Genomic DNA, 15,563 nt, shown 5'->3' with positions numbered 1-15,563 from the left:
CCTGGCAGTCTTGCTGCTCCGCTCAGCGTGCGGCCCCCACAGCGCGGAGGGAGCCCGGCGGCCCTACCCAGCCCGAGGGCGCAGCGCCCCCCCCGACCCGCTGCCCCCGCGGACTAGTCTGTCTCTCAGGCGGACAGCCTCGCCGGCCTGACCCCAGCGCAAGGCAGGGGCGGCGCGGCCCTGCTGACGTCAGAGGTCGCGCGATGCCCGTATGGAGCGCTGCTATATAAGCGCCGCGCGCGCGCCCTCTCTCTCTGCTGCGAGTGACTCCGTCGCAGCCGCTGCCCCTCGCGCCGCTCCTGACTCACCGCTGTTCGCTGGGCTGCCGCGCCCCGCCCGGGAATAAGTCGGTCAGGAGGAGTCTGTGCAGCCATGGTGAGCGGTGCCAGCAGGGCCGGGGTGGGAGCGGGCCGGGGAAGGGCGCGTAGCGCTGCCGCGCGGCTGCTAACGCTCTGTTAGGCCTCTACTCGCCGCGTGCTCCCAACCTGTCGCCCGAACCCCCGGGGCGGCGGCGGCGGCTCCCGGCCTCGCTGTCGTTTGTTACATCGGGGCCTTCCTCCTCTACCTGGCGCGGATCTCGACAGAGGTGCCGGGCTGGCAAGACCCTAGCGACCGCCGGCGCTAACGGGGAAGTGGGGGGAGACACTGGCCGGCGGCGACGGAGCGGCCGGGGCACTTTACACCTGGGGGCTTCGGGGACGTTTCTGGGCCACGACCCTCACGTGTCTCGCTCCTGCCAGCTTTGGCCAATAGTAGGGTGACCAGACAGCAAATGTGAAAAATCGGGACAGGGGGTGGGGGGTAATATAAGAAAAAGACAAAAATCAGGACTGTCCCTATAAAATCCGGACATCTGGTCACACTAGCCAATAGACACCCCCGCGCTGGGGAAATGGCCTCCCTGTGCTGCACGCTGAGCTTCGCCAGCTCTGCCCCTCCCTACAAACCGCTACCAGTTCCAAGTGTGTGTGTGAGGGGTTGGATTCTTGGAAAATCATGGAAACATCTTTTTGTGGTTGCATCTTGTGTTTTCACTGTAGTTTTACCTGCTTTAGGAAGTCAACCTGAAATAGCCCTTAAAAATTAAATTGGTGGGTCCTATGTGGTGTACCTCTGCTGCCCCTAGAAACCTTTCATTAGCTGTTAAACTTTATATCATCAATGGGATTACAACACCGTGCCATTTGCAAAATAAATACAAGTACTTTATTTATAAAAAAACCTAGTATATATTACCATCAAAAGAAAGGGTGCCTGCCAGTAATATAAAAATATAGCTGCAATAAAATACTTGTATATTGTGCCCTAAATCAGTTAATACAGGGATTGTCTTTCTGATCCCTCTGATAAGTAGCACATTGCAGAAGTTATACATTAGATGGTTCTTTTTAAATTATTGTTACTTAATTATTCACTTTTTCCACCACAAGAAGTCAGAGCAAGTATACTAGTGTGGCTATCACTTCCCAAATGAATTTGATGTTCAGCCTCCTGATAGATGTACATCTATAATTTGTTGACCACACACCTTTGTTCTCTATCGCCTGGCTGGATTACGCCCATGATACAGGCATTTTTCTTTTTCAATTTTTTATGCGAAACAAACACTGGTTAAACTGTAATACAGATTTGTATGTTGCTATATGCTTAAAGAGATAAGGTGGGTGAAGTAATATTTTTATTGGACCAACTTCTATTGGTGAAAGAGACAAGCCCTCATGCTACACACAACTCTAATATCCTGGGACTGACACCACTATAACACTACATACTAAGGCAGGGGTGACCAGCCTGAGAAGGAGCCAGAACTTACCAATGTGCATTGCCACACTAATACATCAGTAGCCCCACATCAACTCCCCTGTCCCCATTGTCTCCCAGCAGCACAGCCGATCAGAACCTAACCTTCCATCCCTGCGCCTCCTGCCAGCTGCGATCAGCTGTTTTGTGGTGTGCAGGAGGCACAACGGAAGGAGGAGGAGTAGGGTATGCCAGACTTGGGAAGGGGCGGGGGTAGACCCAGGGGTTGAGCAGTGAGCATGCTGTAGCACATTGGAAAGTTGGTGCCTGTAGCTCCAGCCCCGGAGTTGACACCTATGCAAGGAGCCCCATATTAATCTCTGAAGAGCCGCATGTGGCTCTGGAGCTACAGGTTGCTCACCCCTGTACTAAGGCTCGGTCTACACTACAGCGTTAGGTTGATGTAAAGTAGCTTGCTCTGTGTCTACACTAAAATATATCTCCCATCCACATGACTCTCCCACTATGTCCACTTAATAACTCCACCTCCGTGAGAGGCATAGCCCTTAAGTTGATGTAGTTAGGTTGATGATGTATCAGTGTAGACACTGTTGCTTACAGAGACCTACCTTTCAGAAACCATCCCACAATGCCCCACACTGGCAGTTAAAGCGGTGCAAGTGCTCCTGGTGAGGATACGCATAGCTGACACAAGGAGCATAGTGTATTCGTGTAAAACTGATTCAATTACTGCAGTGGCTGCATGTCCACATAACTTGCATCAACTTAATTTTGTAGTATGGACTTGCCCTATATGATTAAAGTATTTATTTTGGAGGAGTATCAGTGGCTAGATGGCCTGTTCAATATAGACATAAGCCAGTGTGGGGCGCTTCTGTTGTTTTCCAAGGTGGATAATTGTTAGAGTAACTGTACAAAATGCCATCTCTGAAACTGGATTCTTGCCCTTTCCTGTTCTTCCTCCTTTTCTCCCCCCCCCCCATTCAGAATCATACCTACATCCTTTTGATATGAACTCTAATAAAAGTTTTATAAAAACTAGCTATGTCTTAACTACGTTTTCAATTTTAGTGACGGTAGAATGCTTTAAGGAGCATACATGCAATACTGACTAGTTTGGCTGTAACTTCTAATATTCATAATGTTAATGTTTCAGGCATTTAAAGATAGTGGCAAAGCACCTGTGGAACAGGAAGTAGCAATTCACCGAATTAGAATTACCTTGACGAGTCGCAATGTAAAGTCCCTTGAGAAGGGTAAGTGGTTTTTTTTTCTGGGGGGGGAAAGGGGGTTGCTTATGATTTGAAGTCTCAAATATTGCAAAACATAACCTGTCAATTAGGGAAGTTGCCAACTGAAGTTATTAGCCCAGAAGTTGTCAATTGTGTTTAAAATTCTTTACCACAGCCATTGACCTACTCTGCCAATGACTTAAAACAAACTAAGGAATAAACTTATGTTAACCTGCATTAAACACTTACTTTATCCATGCTAGCCAAACTGTTTAACTGTGAACTCTCTTGAACAATGTTTTAGCCATGTGTTGTGAACACTATTCTAAAATAGCTATGCTCTCAAAGCAAAATGTGTTTAAACCATGTTAGTTTAAATTCTTAAGTCTTTAACTAGTTAATCTAACACTATATAAATGCCATTGTGACAGGCCTAAAAAGTAAAATTACAAGTGACCTTGCTAATTCTGGGGTAAGCAGTTTATTCCATATGTAGTTGGCTATGAGGATAAATTGTAAACTGAATTACTATGATTGTTATTTACGCTATTCTGAGCCAACATTTTATGTGAAGTGGAATATCTAATTCAATTAAAAAAAACTTTTCTAAACAGTTGTTTTCTTTTACAGTCTGTGCTGATTTGATCAGAGGTGCTAAGGAAAAGAATCTAAAAGTGAAGGGACCTGTTCGCATGCCTACGAAGGTACTTACAGTTTAGGAGGCAGGAAAACCATGATTAATTCTACAAGATTTTATTTGTAAATCTCAAATAGTAAAATTGAGAAGGAGTGCAATCTGATTAAATATATTAAATCCAATTTAAACTCTAACCAGTTAATGGATTAGTAGCTGGCATAAACATGACTAAATGGTTAAATACAAAACATGCTAAAGAGAAATACGGAAGAGGATTTTGACCTGCTTCCTACCTGCATTCCCCTTTTTGACTTAAGACTCCTTGGGCAGCTATGAAAAGGGGGTGATGGTGGCCATCAAGATATAAGTAGAGTTAATTTTTGACAACTATGTAAAAAATACTGCAAGCAATATTTTAATTACATTAGAGCTATAGAAAGTTTTGATTTTAGTCAAAACCTCTGCCAAGCTGTCTTCATCTATTGGTTACTATTCCACTTTCTGTTACAGACACTGCGAATCACTACTAGGAAAACACCTTGCGGTGAAGGTTCTAAGACCTGGGATCGTTTCCAAATGCGTATCCACAAGCGTCTCATTGATTTACACAGTCCCTCTGAGATTGTTAAGCAGATCACTTCTATCAGTATTGAACCAGGTGTAGAAGTGGAAGTTACTATTGCTGATGCCTAAACACCTGTCATCTACTTCAATAAAATTTGATTTGAAATTTTGTTTACTGTTGCTTTGTGTTTTCTGAAATAGAATCTCTACTAGAAACTTTCAAGAATAAAGAACTGAAACAAAGTGGCATAACAATCAAGAATCTAGGCATTGTGAGGGGAATGGTTGGCCAAGTCTTGAGTAGAGGTGAACGTTACATTACTTTCTTTCTTTTTTTACCATTGATATATAACTGCTTTAATGTATTTTGAAGAAGGGAGTGCGGTGTGATGTAATGTTTCAAATTAAAATAAGGAAGAAAATTTTTCATAGTGAATTTTATTTGCCTGAAACAACTTATAGGCTGTACTCGGTCACTTTTCTCAGATAAAGTCTGGTTTAACAGTGAACTGCAAAGGCTCAAATCCCCTTTAGCCTTTCTTTATACATCATAAACTTTTTTTAAAAATCATGCTTGTTAAGGAAGACCAAGGGATCCTGGGAATATTTATTGTGAGACTTTATTTGAAGCAGTGAGCATATTAAATATCTAACAAACACCTCTAATCTCACATGTGAATTCAGCATTGAAGTTAATTAGCTGTTAAAAGCTTTTAAACACGCTGACTTAAACTCTTCCCCTCCGAAGCGTAACTTTTTCTCTTGTGATATTTCACCAGTCTTGGGGCTTGTCTTCACGTACAGCGGTGCAACTGGAACGGTGCAGCTGCGCCGCTGTAGCGCTCTAGTGAAGATGCTAATATGCTGACAGGAGCGCTCCCATTCGCATAGTTAATCCACCTACCCAAGAGGCAGCAGCTATGTCAATGAGAGAAGCTCTCCCATGGACATAGCACTGTCTGTGTAGGGGGGTTAAGTTGGGGATGTGTGGATTTTTCATACCCCTGAGCGACTTAGTTACAGTGATAGAGGTCTGTAGCATAGACCTGGCCTAAGTCTTCCGAGTTAGATAGAACCTGAATTCCTAGTGTAGTTAGGGGGAAAAAATTCAGGACTCCCTCCCCTTTGTGTATCAAGTAATGAAAGAGCACAGTTCCAATTTTTGGTTTGTATAGCCTTTAAAGATCTTGTAGTAATCTTCAAGAGAAGGAAGGACCTGATATTTCAAATGTTAGGTTTATGGTTATTACAACAAAGAGCAGTAAAAGGGTAAAAACAAAGCTTTAATTGCAAAACTAAAGTCAAGCTTTACAAATCCGTAATACTTGATTCAATCCCCTGTATAATTCAGTTAAGGGCTGAAAGAAATGCTTGACAATTTCATTCCTTGTAGATATGTTCATGTCACCACTCTAGTGTACTTTTGAGGGCCTGTTGCTCTGTGAAGTAGAATTCAAAAATGCTTGTTCCTACAGGATGCTTGGAGAATAGACCGGGCTTCACCTAATGTCTTCAAACTTCAATTCCTTTCTGATGTACAGTATTTCTAACTGAAATGTGCTGTATACCCAATCAGCCTACTGTTAGAAAACATTTCTAAATATTTTCCCCTTCCCGTAACTAATAATGACCACAGAGTGAAGTGCCTTACAGAGAGATAGGGGACAACAATGTGCTTTGAGCACCATAAACCAACTAAGTAGCAGAGGGGGAGCCGTGTTAGTCTGAATCTGTAAAAAGCAACAGAGGGTCTTGTGGCACCTTTAAGACTAACAGAAGTATTGGAGCATAAGCTTTTGTGGGTGAATGCCCACTTCATCAGACACAAGTAATGGAAATCTCCAGAAGCAGGTATAAATCAGTATGGAGATAACTAGGTTAGTTCAATCAGGGAGGGTGAGGTGCTCTGCTAGCAGTTGAGGTGTGAACACCAAGTGAGGAGAAACTGCTTTTGTAGTTGGCTAGCCATTCACCGTCTTTGTTTAATCCTGAGCTGATGGTGTCAAATTTGCAAATGAACTGGAGCTCAGCAGTTTCTCTTTGGAGTCTGGTCCTGAAGTTTTTTTGCTGTAAGATGGCTACCTTTACATCTGCTATTGTGTGCATCGATATATTGCCATCCTGGGTTGTACAACCCATCCTGGACAATGATACCTCACTTTCACAGACCTTGGGAGGCAGGCCAGTCCTCACCCACAGACAACCCGCCAACCTTAAGCATATTCTCACCAGCAACCACACACTGCACCATAATAACTCTAACTCAGGAACCAATCCATGCAACAAACCTTGATGCCAACTCTGCCCACATATCTACACCAGCAACACCATCACAGGACCTAACCAGATCAGCTACATCATCACCAGCTCATTCACCTGCACGTCCACCAATGTTATATATGCCATCATGTGCCAGCAATGCCCCTCTGCTATGTACATTGGCCAAACTGGACAGTCACTACGCAAGAGGATAAATGGACACAAGTCAGATAACAGGAATGGCAATATACAAAAACCTGTAGGAGAACACTTTAACCTCCCTGGCCACACAATAGCAGATGTAAAGGTAGCCATCTTACAGCAAAAAAACTTCAGGACCAGACTCCAAAGAGAAACTGCTGAGCTCCAGTTCATTTGCAAATTTGACACCATCAGCTCAGGATTAAACAAAGACTGTGAATGGCTAGCCAACTACAAAAGCAGTTTCTCCTCACTTGGTGTTCACACCTCAACTGCTAGCAGAGCACCTCACCCTCCCTGATTGAACTAACCTTGTTATCTCCATACTGATTTATACCTGCCTCTGGAAATTTCCATTACTTGTGTCTGATGAAGTGGGCATTCACCAATGAAAGCTTATGCTCCAAAACTTGTTAGTCTTAAAGGTGCCACAGGACCCTCTGTTGCTATAAACCAACTAAATGAGCTGTTCCTGTAGTTCATTATATGTTGTCCTCTAAGCAAAAATTTAAAATTCTGCAGAATCCAATTATGCCAATCAGTATATATTAAGAAGTACTTCATCTCTTACAGCTTACTCAGTCATCTACAATGATTCTCCTAAATAACACCAATTTACAGGTTTCTGTGTCTACCCCGTATTCTCATCTATTCCTAAACCAACTGGTTGTGGAAACAGCTACTCATTACATATACTCCAGTATTTTATAAAAGCCCAAATCCAGCTACAAGATGTTAGACCATCCAATTTATGTTGTTAAAACATTTCTAGATGGGCTGGTGAATGACTTTCTAATGATTCTTTGCACTTTTATAAAAGTACCTTTTATCGGAGGTTTTCAAAACATTTTACCAAAAAACAATAGTTTTGCTATGAGAATCTCCTCTGAAATACAAGTCTTAATAAACAAATTTTACAGAAGGATAAACTGAACCATAGATAAGTTCATAGAATATCAGGGTTGGAAGGGACATCAGGAGGTCATCTAGTCCAACCCCCTGCTCAAAGCAGGACCAATTCCCAACTAAATCATCCTAGCCAGGGCTTTGTCAAGCCGGGCCTTGACAGAGTTTAAGGCCACAGAGGACTGCTAGATGATTCAGTTGTACTCCTATATCGTAAGTCATTAAATTTCACCTAGTTACAGAATTGTGGAACTGGAAGGGACCTTGAGAGGTCATCTAGTCCAGTCCCCTGCACTTGAGGCAGGACTAAGTATTATCTAGACCATCCCTGGCACATGTTTGTCCAACCTGCTCTTAAAAATCCCCAATACAGGAGATTCCACAACCTCCCCTGGCAATTTATTCCAGTGCTTAACCACTCTGACAGGAAGTTTTTCCTAATGTCCTCCCTTGCTGCAATTTAAGCCCATTGCTTCTTGTCCTATCCTCAGAGGTTGAGAACAAAATGTTTTCTCCCTCTACCTTGTAACAATCTTTTATATACTTGAAATCTTCTGTCCCCTCTGTTTTCCCTTCTCCAGACTAAACAAACCCAGTTTTTTCAATCTTCCCTCATAGGTCATGTTTTCTAGACCTTTAATCATTTTTGTTGCTCTTCTCTGGATTTTCTCCAATTGTCCACATCTTTCCTGAAATGTGGCACCCACAACTGGACACAATACTCCAGTTGAGGCCTAATCAGCACAGAGTAGAGAAGAAGAATTACTTCTCATGTCTTGCTTACAATACTCCTGCTAATACATCCCAGAATGTTTGCTTTTTTTGCAACAGCGTTACACTGTTGGCTCAGTGATCAGGAACAGTCAGCATGGATTCATGAAGGGGAAGTCGTGCCTGACTAACCTAATTGCCTTCTATGATGAGATAACTGGCTCTGTGGATGAGGGGAAAGCAGTGGATGTGTTATTCCTTGACTTTAGCAAAGCTTTTGATACGGTCTCCCACAGTATTCTTGCCGCCAAGTTAAAGAAGTATGGGCTGGATGAATGGACTGTAAGGTGGATAGAAAGCTGGCTAGATCGTCGGGCTCAACGGGTAGTGATCAATGGCTCCATGTCTAGTTGGCAGCCGGTTTCAAGCGGAGTGCCCCAAGGGTCGGTCCTGGGGCCGGTTTTGTTTAATATCTTTATTAATGATCTGGAGGATGGTGTGGACTGCACTCTCAGCAAGTTTGCGGATGACACTAAACTAGGAGGCGTGGTAGATACACTAGAGGGTAGGGATCGGATACAGAGGGACTTAGACAAATTAGAGGATTGGGCCGAAAAAAACCTGATGAGGTTCAACAAGGACAAGTGCAGAGTCCTGCACTTAGGATGGAAGAATCCCATGCACTGCTACAGACTAGGGACCGAATGGCTAGGTAGCAGTTCTGCAGAAAAGGACCTAGGGGTCACAGTGGATGAGAAGCTGGATATGAGTCAACAGTGTGCTCTTGTTGCCAAGAAGGCTAACGGCATTTTGGGCTGTATAAGTAGGGGCATTGCCAGCAGATCGAGGAACGTGATCGTTCCCCTTTATTCGACATTGGTGAGGCCTCATCTGGAATACTGTGTCCAGTTTTGGGCCCCACACTAGAAGAAGGATGTGGAGAAATTGGAAAGAGTGCAGCGGAGGGCAACAAAAATGATTAGGGGTCTGGAGCACATGACTTATGAGGAGAGGCTGAGGGAACTGGGATTGTTTAGTCTCCAGAAGAGAAGAATGAGGGGGGATTTGATAGCAGCCTTCAACTACCTGAAGGGGGGTTCCAAAGAGGATGGAGCTCGGCTGTTCTCAGTGGTGGCAGATGATAGAACAAGGAGCAATGGTCTCAAGTTGCAGTGGGGGAGGTCCAGGTTGGATATCAGGAAAAACTATTTCACTAGGAGGGTGGTGAAACACTGGAATGCGTTACCTAGGGAGGTGGTGGAATCTCCTTCCTTGGTTGTTTTTAAGGCCCGGCTTGACAAAGCCCTGGCTGGGATGATTTAGCTGGGAATTGGTCCTGCTTTGAGCAGGGGGTTGGACTAGATGACCTCTTGAGGTCCCTTCCAACTCTGATATTCTATGATTCTATGGCTCATATTCAGCATGTGATCCATTATGACCCCCAGACCCCTTTCCGCAGCCTTGTATTGAGCCCACTAACTATTGTTTGGTTAGATCTTCCATAAAGGTATCCAAGCTTGATAGGAAGCCATCAAGAGATGGAGAAATACACCACTTACCTTAATTGTTCAAATATTTTCTTTACTGTTAAAATTTTGTGCTTAATTTCTAATTTGAATTTGTCTGGTTTCAGCTTCCTGCCATTGGTTCTTGTTACACTTTTCTCTGTGAGATTAAAGAGTCCTTTATCGCCTGGTATTTTCTCCCCCTGAAAGTACTTACATGGTACACTCAAGTCCTCTCTCAGGTTTTTTTAATAAGCTAAACAGGTTGAGCTTTTTAAATCTCACAGTAAGGTACTCTGTCCTCAAATACTTTTTGTGCCTTTTATGCAGCTTCAGTTTTTCTTTTTTTAAATGGACACTAGAATTATATCACCTCTGGTGCTCCTCCTCACTTGTTTATACAGCCAAGCATTGCATTAGTCCTTTTTGTGCCACAGCATCACAGGGAGAGCTCATGTTGAGGTGCTTTTCCACTGTGATTTTTTAAATCCTTTTCAGAGTCACTGATTTCCAGGATACAATCCCCCATTCTGTAGGTATGGCCTACATTCCTTGCAGATATATAACTGCATATGGCTGTGTTAAAACACATTTTGTTTGAATGGGCCTAGCTTACCAAGCAATCCAGAATGACCTGTATGGCTACCCTGTCATCATTTACCACTCTACCAATCTGTCATTTGCAAATTCTATCAGCCATATTATATTTACTGCCAGATCACTGATGAAAATGTCAAACAGTATTGAAATTAAAGTTACCTGCTTGCTCTGGGGCTCTGCTTCCTACATAACAGTGCTTTCAGTGTGGGTCAGGGCACGTCTACATTAAAAAATTAAATCAACTAAAGTTAGGTTGATCTACAGCCACTGCAGTAATTAAAGCAGCACTTTATGTCCATACTATGCTCCTGTCAGCAGTGCACAGCCTCATCAGGAGCGCTTACACCAGCTTAAGTGGGGCATTATGGGGTACTGACAGTCAGAGCCTCAGCACCAGGGACTGACAGCTGGAGCCCTGTCACACTTGGCTTGACAAACCAAGCTGTCAGCCCCGGGTGGTGGGGCTCAGGCTGTCAAAGGCAGCAACAGGCAACGTAAGCAACGCAATGTCTACACGGACACTGCATTGACCTAACTACACTTACCTAAGCCTCTCGGAGCAGTGGGTTGGCATAGCGGGGGAGTTAAGTTGGCAGGAAGAACACTGTAGTGTAGATGCTTAGGTCAAGGTAAGCTGCCTAACATCAACCTGTAGACCAGGCCTCAGAGTCAATAACAGACCCAGGAACAAAGAGTGGTAATCTCAATCTATAGTCCTGCATTTTAACAATTACTTCCCCTATCCTTCCTGCAACCACAATATTGCTTCCACTAGCTTTAGACGATCTCATAAAAATGCAGGCTTAACCAGACTGTTTGAAAACAATGGCTGGGAAGCTCCAGTGTTAGGGCTTCTCAACCTCACGTTTCCTTTACGAAGGGTTGGCTTGTGCGCCAGTGCCCTCAGCTAGACATCTAGCCTGGTCGCCACGTGGTCGGGGAGCGACTGAACTCCAGCCCGCTTTGGCATTGCCTGGCTGTCGCTTCGCAGGAGCGTTTGATGATATCTCATGTGTGAGCTGCGTGACGGTCTCACTTCAAGTCACTGGTCCCTTGTTGGTAGCCCCACGAGCGAGCCTGCCGCGGCGGGGTGGAGACTAATGATATTCCAGGCCAGAAGCGGTGCCCTGGGAGGACGGGGGGGGGGACTCCATGGCTGGGGAAACGGCCGGGTGCTGCCGCCGCCCACGCTGTACCCATGTGAACGGGGGGCTCAGCCCCCAGGCCTGTCCGAACAGCGGATCCATCGGTACCAGGCAGGCCCTGGAGGGACCTTAGCGGCGGGTACCTAAAGCCCCCCCCCGTTACAGACATTCCCCCCGAGCTCGGGACGGTACAATTGTTCCCTCCCCCTGTCAGCCCTGGAAAGAGGAACCGGTAACTGGAAGCCCAGTCCGCGAGCGTCCAGGTGCTTAGAGCCACCCCAGTCCCCAACCGTCACAACGGGCTCATCGCTGGCAGGTGTAAGACGAGCCACCCCTCGGGCGGCACTCGGCAGCATTGGCGGGACTCCCCCCGCACGCACCGCCGGGCCGGGCCCGCGGCCAATCAGGGGAGGTGCCAGCGCCTTGCCGGCCCGCGCGCGCTAAAAAAGGCGGCGGGTGGGGGCAGGCCCAGGCAGCGGTGATTAGAGCGCGTGAGGAGGCGGAGGGGCTGGAAAGCCTGCGAGCTGCACGCGACGCTCGGCCGGCGTCATCGGCCTCTCCCCAGGTGGTGTGCGGGAGGGGCTGGAAACCCCTCCCACCCTGAGAGCGGGCGCGCCTCTCCCTCCCTCGCGCAGGGAGCCGGGCTCCGGAGCGGCCACGGGCCGGGGCTACTGGGGTTTGCGGCTTTCCCGCGTGTCTGAGCCCGCAGCCCGGCCGCTCTCCCGGGGCGGCTGAGGGAGAAGCTAGTAGCTCCTCGCGCGCCTCCAGCCTATGCCTGTGATGAGGCAAACCCTGGCCATGGGCCGCTCCCTCCTCTCACCTGGACTCGGTGGCCAGCTGCTCTCCCTCTGCCACAGGCAGCTCTGGGTGCAGTTCCTGGCTCTGCCGCTGATTCACTGGGCCCTTGGGGAAGGCATTGCCTCTAGAGCCCGCTCTGCCCCCACTGACAGAGGCGAACCAAAGAGATTTATGCCTCTGTTCATTAGGGCTAAACGCTGCCCACGGCATCCTAGTGTCACGTGTGCTTCAGCTGCAGTCAGCGGGAGCCCTGCATAGGGGTAGGAGGGGGGCAGAGTTGAGCTCACTGTGAGTTTGATCTTGTTAGGGTGCTGAGCACCCTCGCCTTGTGAATCACAACATTTTGGGAACTCCTTTTGACAGCTGCGAAGGAAAGGGAATGATAGAAGCGCTATCACCTTCAGATGTACCTATTTACAGGACTGCCCATGTCGCTGGTCTGGTATTGTAGATAGTAAATGTTTTGGATTCCCTGCAGACTCTTTTCATGCTATCTGCAGTTTTAAAAATGTGGTTCTTGCATTGCAGAGCATTTTTAAAGGGTAAATAACTACAAGTTTTCTGGGGGTCATGTCTTTAGATCTCCTTCCTTCCTCCCCTTCTCCTCGCCCCCCCTCCTTCAGGAGGGGTGTGTGTATATTAAAAGCCTTACTTGTTTCTTGCATACTCTCCACTATTTGCATGTGAGAACATGTGTGTTTATTTCTTATTCCTCTCAGTGTGAACAGGATAAGAGAATGGACTATGAGGTGGGAAGCTATGCATCCTCACCAGTATGTGATGTGTTGGACTTCACCTGTTATGAGGACTTAATGGGTAAAACCTCACCCCTGGAGTTGCCAGTGATACCTAATGCTGATGAACAGCAGCAGGAGGAGGGGGTGTGTTTGTAATCATTTTTTCTAATGATGCCTTTGCATTTAAGTAGCAACAATTCAATAACAAGTTTATCTCTGTATTTGAACTCCCTCCCTTTTTCCAAGTCTGTTTCCTTTTCCCTTTACTTAGAAACAGATCATGTCCTGCAGCAAATTAACATTTTAAACGGTACTTACAACATTTGTCTTAAGCATTTGAGGAGCTAAAGGATTGCAGTGTAGTGCAGAAATACACGTGGAAGTTTGCACATCACCCATCTGGAGTATGCCTAGTTCAAACCAGTGTTCTTATTACTATCTCACTCTTACCATGAGCCCCAAACTGTTATACACTCTTGCATTTGACCTGCAAGCCTTTTAACATTGTTATATAACTATTGCATTATGCCAAGATCTGGCCTTGGAGTCTGTTTCTACTGGTCATGCTATCTTACAGCAGCAGGTCTACTGATTCGGTACCTTTTGGTCAGCACTCCTTCCATTCTACCTTTTTGGCAGAGTGATGATGAAAGGAGTAGTTGGAAGAGTTGTGGTAATGAAAGGTGCTAAATGGACAGGTCAGCAGTTGGGAAAACTAGTGTACCTCTTCTGTTCACATAGCTGGGTGGGAACGGAAGGCTCATAGGGATCCCTCTGTCTAATACAGAACAGTGGGGAGACCCACTTGAGTTATTTTTTTCCTTTTAGTAGCTAAGAGGGGAGATAGGAGCAGCTAGGGAACATCCCCGATTTCCCAGCAGCCAAGAAGGCTTCCTCCATGACCGTTTCTGAAGGGATGGTAAAGGGTTTGTGGCTTGGCGATAGGGGCAAGATGTTTTTTGTTTATTGAGCCCCAGTAGTGTGCCTTGCACTATATAAAACTAGAGTACAAACTTTGCATTTATTATACGAGCAACACAACTTAAATACAATGTGCAGAGTGACCAGAAGGTGGAAGCAGTGCAGTTTTTTGTGTAAAATAAATAAATATATAATGTGCTATTGATGGATTAACATTGGGCTGGCTGTGTGAAATAAACATTTTAAAGAATTTGAATGAAAAGGGGTGGATAGTTTTAGCACAGTAGGTGTTCTAGGTGTAAGGGACAGCTTGGAGAAGACATGAAGATGAATGGAAGGATATTAGTACAAAAGTCACAGTAATGTGGGTGGCATGAGATGGAATGGTGGGGGATGGGAAAAACATCAGAGATGTAAGCAGGTACAAACAAAAACTCTGGAATCCCGAGTCTTTGGCCTATAGATGTAACTATATATCTTTTTTTTTTTTCAAATGAGCAGATATATCAACCTTTGAAAGTCTACTTGAGAGTCAGACCCTTCTCTAAAGCAGAGCTTGAAAGCAATGAATCTCAGGTTAGTTGTTCATTAATGACTTATTTTTTTGTCCTCCATGGAAAACACTTGCATTTCATCTCAAGAATTCTAAAATAGAAAAAGCTTCTGTAAGTTTTCAGTTTCTAAATTCTGTAACCAATAGATGTCACTTCTGAGGCATTCTTAACTTTAATGGTGAGGAAAAGTGCTAATTCCATCTCCTACTTATATTAGTAGTCTTTACAGTCTCACTGATTCCTACATTACAGTTTTGGTAAATGTGGAAAGCCAAACCAGAACAAGATCAGCATATTAATTTTGTCCAATAAACTGTTCTGAATGTGGCTGCTGTATGAAGTCTGACCCTTAATCCCTGAGTTTTTTTCAGTTACAGTAAAATATGTGACAGGTAACTTAAAGGCTGAACACAGAGAAAATAAATATCTGCTATGCACCGGTAAAACTTGTCCAGGTAATAGGAAAACAATAGATCAGGGGTCGGCAACCTCTGGCACGTGGCTCGCCAGGGTAAGCACCCCGGTGGGCCGGGCCAGTTTGTTTACCTGCTGCGTCGGCAGGTTCGGCTGATCACGACTCCCAGTGGCCGCGGTTTGCCGTCCCAGGCCAATGGGGGCGGCGGGAAGCTGCGGCCAGCACATCCCTCGCCTGCGCCGCTTCCCGCAGCCTGGAACAGCGAACCGCGGCCAGTGGGAGCCGCGATCGGCCGAACCTGCTGACGCGGCAGGTAAACAAACTGGCCCGGCCTGTCAGGGTGCTTACCCTGGCAAGCCGCGTGTCAGAGGTTGCCGACCCCTGCAATAGATGGTAATATTCCATGGGTTGTGTGTCGTGCAAGGTAATTACTTCTGCTACATCAGTCACAAAGTCATGTTCTCTTGCCACTTGAACTGGGTGAAATTCTCCATATAAATATTTTGTTCGCCAAAAAATGCAGTTTTGGGTTGATTGAAACTATTTTGACAAACTTGTCAAATAGTTTTGGACCCCCCAAAAGATGTTCTGGTCTAGATGCATATGGTTACTTAGTG

The 15,563-nt window shown here is 45.6% G+C and overlaps 2 protein-coding genes and 1 non-coding gene across 5 annotated transcripts in view; all 3 read left to right on the top strand.

Annotated features, from left to right (window-relative positions):
• The first annotated feature begins 213 nt into the window (after positions 1 to 213).
• On the top strand, positions 214 to 4,364 carry RPS20 (ribosomal protein S20). The gene is made up of 4 exons (XM_005301183.4): positions 214 to 375; positions 2,918 to 3,017; positions 3,624 to 3,697; positions 4,141 to 4,364. The coding sequence occupies exons 1-4, from the start codon at positions 373 to 375 to the stop codon at positions 4,321 to 4,323; spliced, it is 360 nt and encodes a 119-aa protein (XP_005301240.1). The 5' UTR covers positions 214 to 372; the 3' UTR covers positions 4,324 to 4,364.
• Positions 3,491 to 3,555, top strand: LOC112059913 (small nucleolar RNA U54). Its single transcript, XR_002889182.1, has one exon. It is a non-coding gene; the product is annotated as a small nucleolar RNA U54 (small nucleolar RNA).
• A 7,587-nt stretch (positions 4,365 to 11,951) lies between the features above and the next one.
• Positions 11,952 to 15,563, top strand: part of LOC101950037 (kinesin-like protein KIF20A) — a 37,840-nt gene continuing 34,228 nt past the window's right edge. For 2 of the 3 annotated variants that reach the window (XM_065585568.1, XM_024107432.3), the window contains exons 1-3: positions 11,952 to 12,086; positions 13,039 to 13,200; positions 14,479 to 14,553. In XM_065585568.1, the coding sequence (XP_065441640.1) occupies positions 13,057 to 13,200; positions 14,479 to 14,553 (219 nt within the window). In that variant the 5' untranslated portion in view covers positions 11,952 to 12,086; positions 13,039 to 13,056. Of the gene's footprint in view, positions 12,087 to 12,118; positions 12,862 to 13,038; positions 13,201 to 14,478; positions 14,554 to 15,563 lie in introns of those variants that run through there. The other variant, XM_065585569.1, reaches the window with a different exon arrangement.

Source organism: Chrysemys picta, chromosome 2 (assembly GCF_011386835.1).
Source record: "Chrysemys picta bellii isolate R12L10 chromosome 2, ASM1138683v2, whole genome shotgun sequence".
Taxonomy (NCBI): Eukaryota; Metazoa; Chordata; order Testudines; family Emydidae; genus Chrysemys; species Chrysemys picta.
Note: the sequence above shows the minus strand (reverse complement) of the source record. Positions and strands in the feature narration are given on the sequence as shown.

What these genes read in the sequence shown, in the direction of transcription:
- RPS20 (XM_005301183.4), top strand. An exon ending in TGTAAAGTCCCTTGAGAAGG is followed by an intron (nt 3,018 to 3,623) that starts GTAAGTGGTTTT and finishes TTTCTTTTACAG; the next exon opens with TCTGTGCTGATTTGATCAGA. An exon ending in CTGTTCGCATGCCTACGAAG is followed by an intron (nt 3,698 to 4,140) that starts GTACTTACAGTT and finishes TTTCTGTTACAG; the next exon opens with ACACTGCGAATCACTACTAG.